The 16,680-nt window shown below is 39.7% G+C and overlaps 1 protein-coding gene across 1 annotated transcript in view; it reads right to left on the bottom strand.

Annotated features, from left to right (window-relative positions):
- Window positions 1–14,858: 14,858 nt before the first annotated feature.
- LIMCH1 (LIM and calponin homology domains 1) overlaps window positions 14,859–16,680 on the bottom strand; it is a 205,945-nt gene continuing 204,123 nt past the window's right edge. The window contains exon 35 of the mRNA XM_063136424.1: window positions 14,859–15,241. Coding sequence (XP_062992494.1) covers window positions 15,216–15,241 — 26 coding nt within the window. The 3' untranslated portion in view covers window positions 14,859–15,215. The remainder of the gene's footprint in view (window positions 15,242–16,680) is intronic.

Below are 16,680 nucleotides of genomic sequence, written 5' to 3'. Positions count from 1 at the left end.
TTTATGGAGGATATGAGGTTCTCACTGGTTACATTTCTTTGCATTTAGAGAGGCCGGCTTCATGCAATGGTATCAGCTTTGGTTATCTATTGCATGTTGTCTTGTTTTTATTTTTTTATTTTTTATTTCATGTTCAATATGTTTGTGAGCATTAACCATCATAAATTATGTTTCAGGATTTTCAGATTTATTTATATGTGGTTAAAATGAATGCTTCTATTTAAAAGGGGAAATATTTCTACATGTGCATATAGTTTTCCAAGAGTGTACCATTAACTGGTTGTTGATAATAAAAACAAAAAGCAAATACAAGCTCTGTACATCTCTTGGTCTAATTTACTAAGGCCTTTTTAACAACCTTGACACAATAAATAACCACGGATTGGCTCTTGAAAGTGGGAAGGATCTGAGTGGGGAATAACAGGCATCCACTATTAAGAACTTTCTCCGTGGGGCATATTGTAGGAACTGAAGAGGGGGGACCTAATGCTTCTCTCTGCAGCTGTCACATGGGGTGTCCATTAGTGGAGATGGGCTACTCAGTTTCCAGGATAGTGGTCAGGTTTTGCACTCACCACAGTACTGGCCCTAAATGTGGGTGTTTAGTTTCCTGATACAAATAGTGCCACTCATTCTTATGGAGAGAAGTAAAAGGAGCACCACTGGGTTAAGCCTTTCCCCATTAATCCCATAAAACTGGGATGACGGGCAAATTTTGACCTCTCTCAACTATCCCATGTGCCTTTGTCCCACAACCTTCAACAAGAGCCATGCAGGACCTCTGTGAATCTCTTTGAGATATTGCATTTTCTTAGTCCGTTAACAAGTCCCTTATTGGACAGTTTGGCAGCACCTCAAAAAGCATCAACTGAGGTAAGAAATAGATTTCAAAATGATCCATTTGTTATTTGCCCTCTAGAATCATTCAAACAAGGAAAACCATTTAATCCCCACCCACCCCGCACTGCAACCGTAACTATTGGAGAGTTAACATGGGTTTGCTCATGTTCCAGTGGCTACAGATACGAAGTGTGTGTGTAAAACAGCCATCACAGATCAAGCAACCCAGACAGAGCCTTCATGTCACCTGACCCCACCCCACCCAAACACAATGCTTTCAGTCAAGGCCATTCACACATTGATAAGTTGCCAATTGAGACACTTCATAATGTACATGCATGTGTGAATTGGCAGTTGTTTTTAAATATAAGGAAAATGGGCTTACAAGATTCTAATTAGCGTGTACAGCAATACAAAACCATTTCAGTGTCCAATGTGGGGATGTATTGTGTTGTGTAGATATATATGGCATTGAAAATCTCAAATTCATTATTCTAAAGTCCAGATCTGGTTAGTCCTATCTGAGTACTTCAACCGTTTTTGAATTCACGAAGCTGATCACATTGGACAAGAGTTCATAACTGTGCATTAGTCTTAAATTTAACAACTGACAATGACTATCATTATAAGCATCCTATTCATTTGCTCAGTTTAAGGCAAATGACATTTTTCTAAGCTGATTTTTCTAACAAAATGGAAGTTAAAACCTCACAGGAAACTGTGTCAAAATATCCTGGCAACTTGCTGAACATGCTTTGTAATACTTTGGTTTTAAGTTTAAAAAATGCTTTAATTTTTGGTGTGTTTTCTCTAGCTGTAACAGTTATCCTCACAGTTTCAGCTGATTGTCTGGTTTCTCGACATGCCAGTGCGTGCTAATCCTTAAAAGGCTTTGTAGCAATTTTGCTCAGAGACAGCTTTCGTCTTCCACTTTTGACAAAGATAAAAACTGAAATGTCGCCAATAGTTCCAGGACAGGACAGTCAACCATGAATAGAGTTAATTATGCTGGACTTAAAATCCCCAGAGCCCTTTGCAAGACACCAAATGCTTTTAATACAGCATTCAGCATATCCTAATACAGAATAACTGACAAATTTCATGCCGGTGGAAAATACTCAAAATGTTAAGTTTTTAACAACCAAAAGCATTCGTTTGGAGACATGAGGATCTGGGATTCTGTACTGTGCTTTCTCCCCCACCCCCCATCATTCAATATAATGAGTTCCTTTCATTATTATGAATGATTTTTCAGCAGAAATACCATGGATTCAGTAGCAAAAAAGAGTAGATATGATGATTTAGATTACAGAGTTCACAATCATGCATTTTAAATGAGAATTGTTGCACATGTCTTCATCCAGTCCTGATCTAGTAGCAAAAGAGCTCCACATTTTGAGCTTCTTCCACATGTGTGGCTCCCGTCCTGGATCGACACAATTGAAACAAGCCACATATTAAAAGCACATGCTGTTGGTTGTTGATCCTTTTGTTTTTTTGCTGGGGGGCTTTTGAATCTCTATAGTGCAAGCCAGGTTTAACAGCATAGAAGAAAGTAGGCAGCTGGACTTGGTAAGCTGATTGTAGCTCCGTCCATGCATTTGAGGTACACATGTCTGGGCTTAAAATGGAGAGAGTGTGGGGCTGGGGCAGGCAAACAGGCCCCACCCCAACATCCCCACAGCCACTGGCTCCACTGCCAACTTCCGCATGTTCAGCATGAAGATTTGAAGAGGGATTCTAAGTGTGTCCAGCTGAATGCTTGGGGTAGAATCCAACAGTGTCCCAGCTTGGTGCTAGCATGAAACAGTGCTTGTGCTATGTAACTAGCACTTGCTAGCACAACAGAGGAAAGACCTGTTTCACTTCTGAATTTCCCCCCTTTTTGCTACCAAATTTAGGTGGCAAAATGTTGCATTTTCCCATAGCATTAGCAAGAACTAGTTATATTGTGCAGGTGTTGCTTTATGCTGCCACAATGTCATTAGTGCTAATGCTGGTACCCTATTGGATACTACCCTTAGAATCCCCCTTCAGTGTGTGTGTGTGTGTGTGTGTGTGTGTGTGTGTTGTTTTTGTGCTGAATATGCAACGGCTGCAGAGATGTTGGGGTGGGTGGGGCTTGCATGGCCACCCATCCCAGCCAACTTTAACCCCCAAATGAGTTCACTTGAATGTATGAATAAGCCTTGTCTGTATCAATAATCAGTGGCAGGTAACTTTGAATGGGAAAGTATTTCCTCTAAGCAGTCTCACAACTGTTAAGGAGTAGATTGTCTTCCCTGCTTTCTCCTAACCCCATCACTATTCCACAATTTGGAATAGGCCTTAATTCAATACAGCAAAGCCTTCAAGCAAAGTAAGCGACTGACAGAGTTTAGGCACATTGTGCCTGCCTCATCTGAGTGAAGCCATGCCTGCTCACCTAGGCATAGCCCCTGCCATGGTGCCCTCCATGGCCCTCTGAACGAGTGGTCTGTTTCCTCCATTTCTCAAAAGGAAGCGTCTGTCCCAGAGCAGGGGGAAGGTTCTGTCCTGCCCCCCCCCCATGCTTTTTAATATGTACATGAAACTGCTGGGGGGAGTTATCAAGAGGTCTGGGCTGACATGTCATCAGTATGCAGATGATACTCAGCTATACCTTGTGTTTCCATCTACAAATCCCAGGGTGGCTGAACCAGTGTCTGGAGGCTGCTTTGGGATGGATGAGGGTGAACAAGCTGAAACTTAATCCAGGCAAGATAGAGCTACTGTGAGTTGGGAAACAACTACTCTGGATAGGGGTTTACAACTGGTCTTAGATGGGACTGCACTCCCCCTAAAAGACCAAGTATGTAGTCTGGGAGTCCTCCTGGACTCTGTGCTAACTGGAGAAGCCCAGGCGGCTGCCATGTCCAGGAGTCCATTTTAACAGCTTGGGAGAGCTCCTGTCCTGAAAAGCAGCCAAGAAATAATCTAAATAAATAAATAGCTGGAGCCTTCACTAAGGGTGGTTAGTATCTATGTGAATATCTATATTTCATTTAACGTCTTGAAACAATCTACTTCCTGATGATCGTTTTGAAAGAACCCAGGTATTAACAGGTTTTATGAAACAAACAACCCAATTATAGCCATGTTTACCCATAATATATCCTGTTGAATAGTATCGGTGTCTTATCCATAAAATTAAACTGGGTTAAAAATGTATTGAAAAAATAGCTTTCAAGCTTTGAGTAAGATTTTGGTTCATGTAGCTAATCATATTTTGTATGAGAGAATTAGCAGCAACTCATCCCAGTCTGGTTTCAAAAGAGAAAACTAAGCAGACAGTCTTGTTAATTTAGCATATAGACTTGGAATAAAGTAGAACATCCATCATCTCATCAAAATTCAATTAAAACTCTGTCCAGCATCCAAGGAAAAGGAGCCAATTTTCTGCTGGAAGCAGAGCTCTCTGAACACCACTTTCTAAAATATCCTTAATGGTTCTTGCATTCTGGGAGTGGATTCAAAAAAGTATAACCAGTTTGGCATGTCTAATTACCCTTTACATTAAAAGCTAAAACACGTGTAGTCTTAAAAACTGGGGCTTTGTCATTAATTTAATGCATGCTGTCAACACACTTTGTTCGACACCAGTGAGATACCATGAGCATCTTTTGTTCGGCTTTAAAATAATCTCATTTCTAACTGTCAGGTAGCTGGCATTTGCATTCACCAAACAACTACTTGAGATTTAGGGCTGATGAAATTATTTATCAAGGCATGGATGAAGGCTATGCTTGCTTCATGTAATACCACACAGCTAAGGCTATCACTCCATTCAATCACTTTTAACTAATCGCCTACTTTTTAACCACTTAATTGATTATATTTAAATATATTTGCATATTGCCAAAAATCAGTATAGATCCCTTTATGCAATCTGAAAGGAAATGCAGATTACCTTACAATTTAATAAACAAAAGTTATCACACATTAGAAGGAAAGGCCATATGCACTTTCCCGTTTTCATTCCATTAACGCAAGAGACACACTAGATTCTTTGATGGTACATAAGCATGCCTGATTCATTAAAATTTCCCCATACCAATTAAAATGGATCTCCACTAATTCATCAGTTATAGGGCATCAGTCTATTTACAGAATACTTATTGAATGTAGAATAGATATGAAAATTAATACCAAGGCGTGTACATTTCTTCTATAGGACAAATAGGAGCAAAAAGCATTTGAACCATTATGACAAGAGCAAACTATGAGTCAATGTTCGTCTTCGGGAGCTGATTGGCACAGGCATTTGTTGGAACACCCCCTCCATCTTGCTGGCATTTGGACCCAACGCTGCCACAACATCTGCCTTTGATTGTCCTCTTAATACAGCAACCAATCTTTGACCAATGCCCTGGTTCCAAAGAAATCTGTTCAACGGTTTAAAATTATGTATTTGGGAAATGAAGAACCATGTTGGATACCACAATAATAGATTCAGTTGAGGCCTAGATTAGCAGTAGCCATTCAAGGTTGGCTGGCCAAGAAAAGAGAATGATAGAGGACATAGGTTTGCGTAAAATGTATATATTGATTTATATGTAGATAGTTAATTTTTTTAGAAAGAATAACTATAATTTAAATGGAAAAACAATGCCTCTAACCATCATGGGGAAGACTGTGACTGGGGAGGGATCTACACAAGGGTTTTATATCATCATTGTAATGTCTGATTCACTTGCGTGATGTGTGATGCACTCTTCAACCTGATAGTCTCATGCTATTTCTTCTATCATTATATTCTGGATTTCTTGAGATTTATTTTATCATATTTTTAAAATCTTCCTGTGGGTTCCTTCCTGTAAATATTCAAGTGTGTGCTACTTTTGCAGTCAGTATTGTACTTTTACAGGTGGAAGTGGCCAAGTTGGGGAGAAGGGAATGACCCTAGGGACATTCTGAGGAAGTGCTGTGTCCTCCATTTTGTGTTGCAGTGGTGTCTGAGGTGAACATTTTGTTTTCTTCAACATTTTTTTTAAACCTGTACTTGGTCTTGTTCCAAAGGACAATATGTGCGCTACCAGCCTAGAGAAACTTGTAGCCCTAGGATGGCTTTTCATCTAACTTGGGGATGCAGACAGACATTCAGCTGTGATAGTTTCATTGGCTGATGAGAAGTGTGAGCTTTCTCTTATTTTTCTTTCTGGATCTATTTTGACTGAGACCTAGCAGAATCAGGACCTCAGATTAATACAGGAGAACCCTTACACGGGACTGAACTTACATCAGCCATTTTGCATGCAATTGACACCATACAGCTCTGAGTATAGTGTGCAGTTGTGTTAAAAAAAATTTTTTTATAATAATCACAGACCACATGTTCTTTCCTACAATGTGTCCTATGAGTAAAAAATATGTGAGTAAAATATAGTAGCACAGTGATGCCTCCATAATGGAAAGGTGCCCACTGTAGATCTGCCCAGAGTGCCTGTCTGCCTGCTCAGTCTGCTGGGTAGGTATCAAGTGATGATGGGCAAATTCAAGGCCTAGGCATTCCCTTTTTATGCCCTTTATCATTAAACTGGATTTGAACCAGGCAGCCATGAAATAGTGGATGACTTTAAATAGAAGACTGACTTCTGTAAAGTAGGTCCCTTAACCTGCCTAGTTCATGGTTTGGATGACCCTGTTGTGTCAACAAATGTGATAAGGAAGCAATGCTGTTTGACTACATACCGTATTTCTTCGATTCTAAGACACACTTTTTCGCCATATAAACATCTCTAAAAACAGGGTGCGTCTTAGAATCGCGGGTGCATTTATTATTTCTTAGAATCAAAGCTTTTTATTCTGTTGGTGGTACTGAAATTAGTGTGTGTCTTACAATCGATGGCGTCTTAGAATTAAAGAAATATGGTAGTTGTAAAGCTATTTTAAAGAAACCACATTCATTTCAATAGAATTTACTTCTTGCATCTAGGTCTGATCAGCATCTTCCTAACCCAGCTCATTCATGTTGTGGACTAATCTTTATTTGTACCAATATGAAACATTATTTATGCTGTGTCCCATGATGCTTGAAAGCTAGTCACACATCATGGGAATTTTGTCCAACAAACCAGGGTGGGTAGGGAATCAGACATGTTCAGTCAAGAAATTTATTTTCAATATAGAACTGGAGCTTACACCAAATCTATTCCTATTTCCCAGCAAACTTTCTTAGATTTCAGCCTGTTTTTGGAGGAGGGGGGGGAAAGCTTTGTTATTTCCATTGTGGGGGCCAGCCCCATATATTTTTCTGCCTGAAGTGAAGGACAAGATTGTGCCCCTCCACCAATTTCTTGTACAAACATCTAGGGGACTGGCAATTGAATCTTTCTTGAACACTGGCGATAGCCGTGCCTGAAGGCAGCAGGCTAACTTAAGGGCGTGCAAGACAGCCCATGTGGAACCCCCATCTTTGTTCACCAATACCGTGTTGCCACCTCCAAGCATAATGCTGCTTGAAGTAACAGCTTCACTTTGTCTAATGATAGGGCTGGCCCTGTTTATTGTTAAGTAATTAGGAGTGAGAAACTATTGCTCATCTACCAAAAAATCAACAGAGATCTATGAGGTGATCCCAAACTACCTTCCCCTGCAAATAAGCACTAATACTTACATGTTCTGTCTATCAACCACGAGAATCAGGAGGGAAAGAATGGGCACATATCCCACAGAGAATTCAAATCAAAGCCTACAGATGGCTCTTTGCTGACATCAAGTGTTTCTCTTTCTGAGGTCACTTCCAGGCAAGAAGACCTTTTAAAGCATCAGACATTGATTTGACATGCCTGACACCCACAACCCATATGGGACTGCTGGATTTTATGCTGCTGCTGTTTTCTGATGGTTCTTTTGCATTTCGTGGATTTTATTTTATGTATATTTTATTGTTGTAAATGCCTTTGAAATTCTTTTTAAACAAATAAATCAAGGTGATGATGATTTAAAAAGTTTAAATAAATATGCAGAGATAGCAGTGTAGTCCAAAGGAGTGACCTAGCACAAAAGCCCCAATAACAAGAATTAGAGCATTTACAAGTCAATGACCTTGGTGAGTTGAGAATAATTGAATTCTATTTCTAGGCCAACCATGAGCTTGGAGTGGATAACAACAGCTTTGTTTTTAAGTCCTCATATAATGACAATAAAATACTAGGAGGGAGTTGTAATCCAGCATACCTGGGGTGGGTGGGGAAGTGCCGATCTGAGGAAGGCTCAAATAATGAGATCAATTGCTTTTTTAAAAAATGCCAAAATTCATTTGGCAATAGGCTTAAAAGAATGTTTAATTTTAATACAAAGGACTTACAGAAAACTGTAGGTGTAAGATGCCATCAGAAGAATTCCCCCTTCTGCCTACCACATAAGGGGGGGAAATCCCTCATTCCATACAGGCACACATCATCTAAAAATGAAGGGATATACCATAATTTTACTCTAAAATATTGTTTTATTCATTTATTTAGGATGCAATCCTATGCCTGTTTTAGACAGGAAAAAGTCCTTAAACTCCTAGTATTCCCCATACTGCCATGCTGGGTGGGGGATGCTGGGAATTGTAGGACATTTTTTCTGTCTAAACTTGCATAGGGTTATGCCCATAGTCAGATAATAGGCTACAGCTGCAATCCTATACCCACTTACCTGGAAGTAAACCTAATTAAACTCAATGGGACTTAATTCTGAGTAGACATGTATAAGAGTGTGTTGTAAGTTCTCTTTAACTGGAAGTTAGCCCTATTAAAATGCCCAACTCAATTTAAGAAGTTACTCCATCATACCTGCTTAAACCTGGCCATTGAATGCAAGCGTAAAGAGGAAGGCCCACCACTCTTTTCGAAATATATTGGCTTAGACCTTGATTTTCCTTTAGGGGAAAGGAGTTTCCCAACTGTAAAACAGTCACTGAGAACTGGTATGTGGATTGATTGGACTGGTGACAGTTCTGGGCATGTTTAAGCTGTAGCAGCACAAATTGAGCTCATCCTTATTGTAGCACATGCTAGAAATGTTGGGATGACCACTGGGCACTGCGGCCACACAAGCCTAATTTCACACAACCACTTCTGAAGGAAAGTGACAATCCTCACAAGCAGTCTCAGAAGGATGCCTCTCTCTGACATTCTAAGCCTGGAACAAGTAAGTCCTATAGATTTGAATGAAACATGGGTATATGTAAGAAAGAGATTGGGAGCAGATTTCGTTGGAGTACTGATTTATCAATGAGCAGTTTCCAGGAAATAACTCATAGTTCACTTTCCATCTAAAAAGAGTTTAACCTAGATTGTAGACATGTCAAGACAGAAAATAGCTAGATTTTTAACTACCACTTCTTGCAAAAGCGAAGTACCAACTTTATAAAATATTTGTTTCTCATGAAATTTTACTTGGTATATTTAAGAAGTGTGTGTATTGGGGTGGGGGAATCAAACAGCATCAATTTTAATCAATGTTTATTTATAAACATAACATTTACTATAAAAGCTGTTGCATTTTAGACATTTTTTTAAACTTTCCAGAGGCATTTTAGAATAAATATCATCAGTGGAGATTAGTGTAATTGGTATTCAACATTAATCCATGTAGGCGATGTTGCATATAAAGTAGCCCTCTTTTGGCTCACCAACTTTTATATCACTTATCAATAACTACAGTAGATAACGGAATTTAAGTCTACATAACAAGAATAAAGGACCACTATGAAGTTTTGAGATTGAAATATATAAAAAATAATTATGACATGGTTATGTCTGCTCTCTAAAGAAATGAAAAGCTAAATACACTTTTTGGAACACTTAGAAAAACCCATTACATTTATTATATTGGCGCATCAACAGTAAACCACTCTTTGAAACACATTTACCATTTCAAAACAAACATAGTAGTAAATCATGGAAGTTTTTTCCTGCCACCCTGCTGACCCTCCCCCAAAAGACTTTTGAAACAACAAATATGTCACACTTATAATAGCACAGAGCTGGAAATAATGAGGGATGAAGCATGAGCAAACCTCCTGCGTAGTAATTTGAAACAAAATATGAAGAGGAAGAGTTGGCAGTTCAAAGAAAGAAAGAAAAGAAATTCTGTACGCTGGTGACTAATCAATCCTTACTGAGACATTGGAGCTGTGATCCATGACTGCTTGATTACAGACAGGTTTAGAGACATGCGAAGTTAGCTGCCACCATCTTATAGTTACATGGAGAAGAAAGATGGTCAGTTACATTCATAAGTGGTCTTACCATAAATGTTGTTTGTGTAGAAAAAAATGTTGCAGATGCAAATCCTGTTAGATAGTTCAGGGTACTGTTATGCTCTTACAGAAAACTGGCTGGATTTTAAGGCTACACTCCTATACTCACTTACCAGGGAGCGAGTCTCATTGATCTCAACGGTGCTGATGCTGAGGACACAGGCATAGGATTGCACTTGTAGATCTACAAGATTCTTATAACTCTGTACATCAGTTAAAAAAAAATCTTCGCGCACAAAAGCAAATCAAAACATTCACAATCCTTTGGGGCTAGCCTTCTGTGCAAGCCCCAGTGAAAGGAACAGGAGCCAAGCAAGAGCACATCCTTTCTTGCTCTTGTGCATGTTCTATTCATTTCAATGGGAGGTTTACAGAAATTCCCATGAGATATTACACAAGGATCACAGTGAAGTGCACTTCACTGTGTTCCTTGCGTACAATCTGGTGTATCATCAATTTCCAAGAGACTTAAACATGCCCAACTGCACAGTGGATTCTGGCCAAGTCCCGCACTCCTGCGCATCCCCTGAATAGCCACTCAGATCAATGGTACTTAGGGAAATCTCTCTGCATGCCACACTGCATTCTAGACACATATACAAAAGTGCACCTACATCAGTCCAAATCCACAAGTTAGTTGTGCCACTGCCCCACCCTCAGCCAGCAATGTGAGCAGCAGATCAGTGGTGCATCAGCCATGTGACAATGCACAACCAAGCTAGGATTTCCAGAGAACACATTTGTAGTGTCAATAGTGAGAAGAATGCCATACTACCATCTGTATAGCTCATGTTAGTATTTGGTCATTACATGGCATGTCTACCTAGGTTTAAAAGGTGCAATGCACATCATCACAACCCTCCTTCCTGCTACTTTGGAGCAACAGCAAATTATATGCACCAGACCCGATGAATGTCCAGGTTCTTCCAGAAAGCCACAACTGGGGGGGGGGGAATTTCCTGCTCCATGGCTTCTGACCCATGTTGTCTTCCAAAATGTTTCAAGCTGTGCAGTCCTCATTGGCTCAAATGGCTGAAGAGGGCCATTTGGAAGCTGAGTTGTGGAACTGAGCATGTGGGTGTCCCAGGGGTAAAGGGAATTGGCCTCCCCCTGAAAATGGCAGTGCTCAGATTGAAGTATGCCGTCAGGCTGAGTCTCATGAGCTGCCTATGCAGAAACAGGGGCCGTGGTCTGAATAGGAATCCCACTATTCATACCCTTAATACAGACTTCTCCAAACCTGTGCCAGCTGTCACACACTTTTCCCTTGAATTAAACTGTAGGCATACTTCACTGCTACACTCAACGTTTTCTTCTATAGCGTGTGGAAAGCCCATCCCCCGCATTTTTGCATGAGCCTCTTAGAGCAGGGACAGGCAGAAGGTTGATCTCCAGATATTTTGGACTTCATTGCCCAGCATTCCTGACCATTGACCTCAAACATCTGGAGTTGAGGCCCCAAAGATCTGGAAATATACGTTCTGCCCGCCCATGATTTAGAGGGCTGTGCCATGTGGCAAGTGCAGATTAGACATTTATGTAGTAATGCAACTGAAAGCCACATCAGAAGGTGGCTATTTCTGCTACATCTCTACAACTAGTATCTCTATGACTACTGCCTCTTCGAGTCTGTAGAGGCACAGCAGAACAATTTGCCCCCAGCTAGGTTGACTCAAAGGAGGCAAGGGTGGTGGAGCAGTTAATCATGCAGTGACACAACAGGAAGCCTCCCCTGTACTTTGGACTCCTTTAATTATGTGGTCAGTTCATTTTGCACAGCTCACTAGCAGTGCTCTGGCAGTTCACATGTCGGATAGGACTGCCTTCATGTCATGGAGAGAAATCAATGGTGTAGCAGGCTGGGTGGGGAGGGACTTACACAAATCTCTAGCTTCAGTTTTCATACTGTGCATTTCTTGTTTTGCAAAGAGGTATTATGACTACAGCACAATCCATGCAAACTTCAAACCTACCTAAATAAATCCCCGACAAACCACACCAACGGCTATTCACAGTATGGGAATCAACTTTCTATGCCACTTGCTGTTCTAGGGATTTCCTTTTCCTTTTTAAATACCATTGTTACATCCATGTGTCACTGGTGACTGTGCAACAGCTTTGTATTTTCTAAGGCACCATTTAATGAAATGTGTAACTTCCTATCAGACAATGATATGTTTTAAAAAAGACAACAACAGAGTACAAATGCTTTCAAGTGGGAAAGGAGATATTTTTTCATGAGCGTGCAACTGCTCGTCAAGATTCGCCTAGACATATAAATAAATAGTTACTAGCTGAGTGACCCTTAGAAAATATTTATTGCTTACCTAAGAAATGTAAGATATTTCTTCTCACAGACACATCAAGAGACCATTGATGTGTAAATATAACCATGATACAACAAGGAATCTCAAATTACTGTAGTTTTTTCCCCCTTCAGTATTCTTAAGGCAGCATAAATATACGTTTCCTTTTTAAAGACCACCTTCTGGTATTAACAACATATACTGTCAAATCACTGTTTCCTTTAATCAGCTTGCTGAAGAAGCCAAATAGCACTGCTCACAAAGCATTATTTTACAGGGATACCATGTCAGCTAAACCAAGTGTACTGCCTCCGATAGGCACAACAGTTCCATAGCCAGTGGTAAAATTCTAATAAGAAACCCATACAGTGTATTTGATCCGAATGAACTTAACAAAACAAATTCAGTTATTGCGTTTTGGCCTGTCTTCCATTTATCATAAATTCAAAAGTTCCCAACATTATCGGGGAGAAGGATGGATTTTAATAGCATGATTGTTGTTGCTGTTTTCTCATGGCTGATTCTTAAGCTGCTCTAGAAAGTTACATAACATACATGTAATTGGGAGAGTATGTGGGAAGAACATACGTGGCTACTTCCCACACCAATGCTTGTAATAATAAAATGTAATCACAAAATGTACACATGGTCCCCCTACCTATGATGTATGTTATCAGAGAGGTGTGGGAATCAATCATGGCAAAGTGGAGACCATGCTGCTAAGGTAATTTAAGAATAGTTTCAGAGTGGTCTAAATCAATACATGTTCAAATGTTCTCTGTGGACCATTGACTCTCAAACACTCCCAGCTTTGTTACCTTTTGGAATATCTGGTGCAGGCTTAAAAGGCAATGGTCTGTGAAGGCTCAGCACATGATGACCAATACCAGCAGTTAAGCCATCCTGCAGTTGGCATGTGAGTAAGGATGAGAGATATTGCTCTGTGTTCTTTTTTAAGTGGAAGTTGATCCCACTGGCTTCAAGTGAACCGACTTCCAAGTATGTGCGGTTGGGATATCCCCCTAAGTCATATGATTAATATTTGATATTCGATATTCGCATGGGCCGTTTAGAACTCCTGCTTTCCCCCCTTTTAATTCAATATGTGTGCTGTCATTGGCCAACATTTTATAAACTATAGAAATTATTCTGCATGCAGCTATTTTATTAAAAGGAGTGGTGCAGAGAGATAAATCAGGGTCTCTTGAGTTCTACCAATCACTGAATATTCAATTTCATGTCTACCAACTCTATGCAAAATGAGTGTGTCTGCTATTCAAACTTCCAAAGGTTCCTATGTGGACACAGTGGGCAATATCCAACCCACCCACCACTAGCACAATAGGAAGCTAGTGGATCTAAAATAAATCCAAAACAAATGGAACATTTGTTTCCAGAATGGGACAGGTCAGCTGACTTCTTCAATCCGGAAACAAGTATTTGCATTTTTTCCAGGGTTGATTTTCCCACCCTGATGTTGCATGAGCAGTAGGTCCCACTTGCACAACAGATTGAATAAGAGCACATTGACAGTATTGGATACTGCCCAGTGACTGTCCCATTCCCTTTAACATTGGAGAAAGCTTTCTGCATATGACCTTATTATACACGTGCATCTTTCCGTCATTGTGAATAGCAGTCTTGGTATCTGGTGTTGCTCCATGCACACTATAGGAAACATTTGTAATTTGCAGCTCTATATTGTATTTATATATTATCCGAGGATAGCCAAATTCTGCATCCTAGGAGCCATTCTCTTCTCCACTCTAGACAATGGTCTGAGAGCCAGATCATTTGTTCATAACTGGTCAGACTCCATAATAAGTTGGCTACCTAGCAGTAAAGGTTTCACAGTTACAGTACACAGACACCGAGGCACAGCTGGGCTGTTATGTACCAACTCCAAGGGAGAGATGTAAATTAGGGTGTGCTTTTTTTCCTTAGAAGTAAACTCTGAACTTTACCATATCCTTAAAATTGGAGAGGGTTACCAGAGGCCAGGAACAATAGCTTCGGAGAATATATCCAGCTCATTGACTGCCAATTGGCTATTCCTATCAAGGATTTCTACAGCCACTGAATGCACGAATTAAGTTTAGTGAAAATGCCTTCATTAATTAAAATAATTTGTTATTACAAGGAGCATCATTTTATGCACACAAAGATTGCGTGACTGAAGGTGAAATAATTTATTTATAGAATTCCTACCCTCCATTGAAGGTAATATAGTAAAATGTTTCAGAATTACAGTATGTATTTTTTTTTATCAAACTAGTGTCTTTGTATATAAAAAAGTTACTGTTTCAGTAACAAACAGAAAGTTTCTTTCAGTGATGCTGCTTAAACTTTTTCTCTCTCAAATACAACTAATTAGGTTAATACGTTGGCATATTATAGAACATCTACAAAGGTTGTGTAAACTTAAAAGTCTCAGTTCCTAGTCATATTAAAACAGAACAGGTTTATTGCATCTTTATTTCCTAGTTACTTTCAAAAGAGCAGACTCTGAAACCAAACGTAACTGATAATATGGAACACGCTCTCATGGAAGGGTGGGGAGCTAGATGTCCAGAGATGTACTTCACACATATAATGTAAGCGAATTAAGGAAGGAAAGTTATGTATTGCATTGTAAAGTAGCTGATGTAGCCATATTTGCCAGCCTTTCAAGGTGAGATGAGAGCTATGAAGTCCATGGATATAAGCTCTTACAAGTGATTGTCCAGAAGCAGCTCCATGAACATAATGGTGATGTTCTTCCTCGCAGAAAACGTATGTAAGCAAGACTGAGATCCATGTCACAAAGTTGTTGGCTGACCAGCGGCTATATGAAGAAGAAGAAAAGTAGAAAAACTGAAAGCAATGATTCATTCATTATGTCACAAACAATGACACACCTAAAATATAGGCTCTACATCCTGATATGTGTTTTCCCTTATTTTTTCCCCAAAACAGACCACGGAAGAGTGAAGTCAGACCACCTTTGCTCTAAAGCACAGCTAGAGATGAAATAAATGTGCCTTCTGGATAATAAAAGAATAAATCGAAAAAACCCAGACATACCAACTACCTCTGTTTTGACAATTCCCACCCATACTTTGTGTGTGTGAGACTCAATGTTTACAGAAAAAATGGTTGTGGTACCCTATTTGGAAAATGCTGCTATATTATAGGTGCCTTGAACAGATCTCAAACACATTCATTCAGCATACCAAAGACCTGCAAGCTGCATAGTTTCAGCATGTTCATTCTGCCTTGATTCCTGAATCTGTCCATGGGTGAAGAGCAAAGAACTAGTTGCAACCCAAAGGCTACCTTTTGGATTGGGTTGGTGATATAGGCAAACACTGTATCTCCACATTATACCTTTTAAGATAAGAGATAGGATATTGCTTCTTGTTGTAGCAGAAGCAGGAGCCCTCATTGAGTGATGATGTGCATGAGGGAAAGAGCACCCACAGATATAACATTGGTGCAGGGGCAACAAGAAGCGCATATACACTATGCTTCCTGTTCCCTTCATCTTGTCCAAAATAGAATTTTCCCATCTCTTCCTTCGCACGCTCCAGGAAGAGTCACACAAGCTATCCAAGTATCTGGGAGGAAGAGAAGAGAATGTTCTATTTCAGGGAAGGCAGTAAGTCCCCTACATGCATTTAATTGCATAACCAGGGTCCTTGTGTCAAAAGGGACAGAGAGGCTGCACTACTGGTCTCACCCCTGACGTGTTATTTTGATGCTGTATTGGTTTTATATGCTCATTTAATCACTTTAATGCCTTTGATTTATATTGTATTGTTGTACTAATGTTGTTCCCTGCCTCAATCCAAAGGGAGGATGTAATAAATAAATAAAATTATCATCATCATCATCATCATCATCATCATCATCATGTGGAACGCTCTTCCAGAACACTTGAGAACTACCAACTCAATCACACCTTTTAAAACTCAGCTAAAAACTTTTCTTTTCCCTATAGCTTTTAAATATTGAGTTTGTTCTCACTCTATACTGTTAGCCTCACCCTACCCGGTGCCTGTTTACACTTCCCTGTGCCTGTTTGCATTCTCTTTCCCTCCTTACTGTTTACTACAACTTTATTAGATTGTAAGCCTATGCGGCAGGGTCTTGCTATTTACTGTGTAATCTGTACAGCACCATGTACATTGATGGTGCTATATAAATAAATAATAATAATAATAATAATAATAATAATAGTGTGGCTTTCGCTCCCTCTCTGTCTATATATTAGGTTTGGATGTG

The sequence above is a fragment of the Elgaria multicarinata genome, chromosome 10 (genome assembly GCF_023053635.1).
Source record: "Elgaria multicarinata webbii isolate HBS135686 ecotype San Diego chromosome 10, rElgMul1.1.pri, whole genome shotgun sequence".
Taxonomy (NCBI): domain Eukaryota; kingdom Metazoa; phylum Chordata; class Lepidosauria; order Squamata; family Anguidae; genus Elgaria; species Elgaria multicarinata.
Note: the sequence above shows the minus strand (reverse complement) of the source record. Positions and strands in the feature narration are given on the sequence as shown.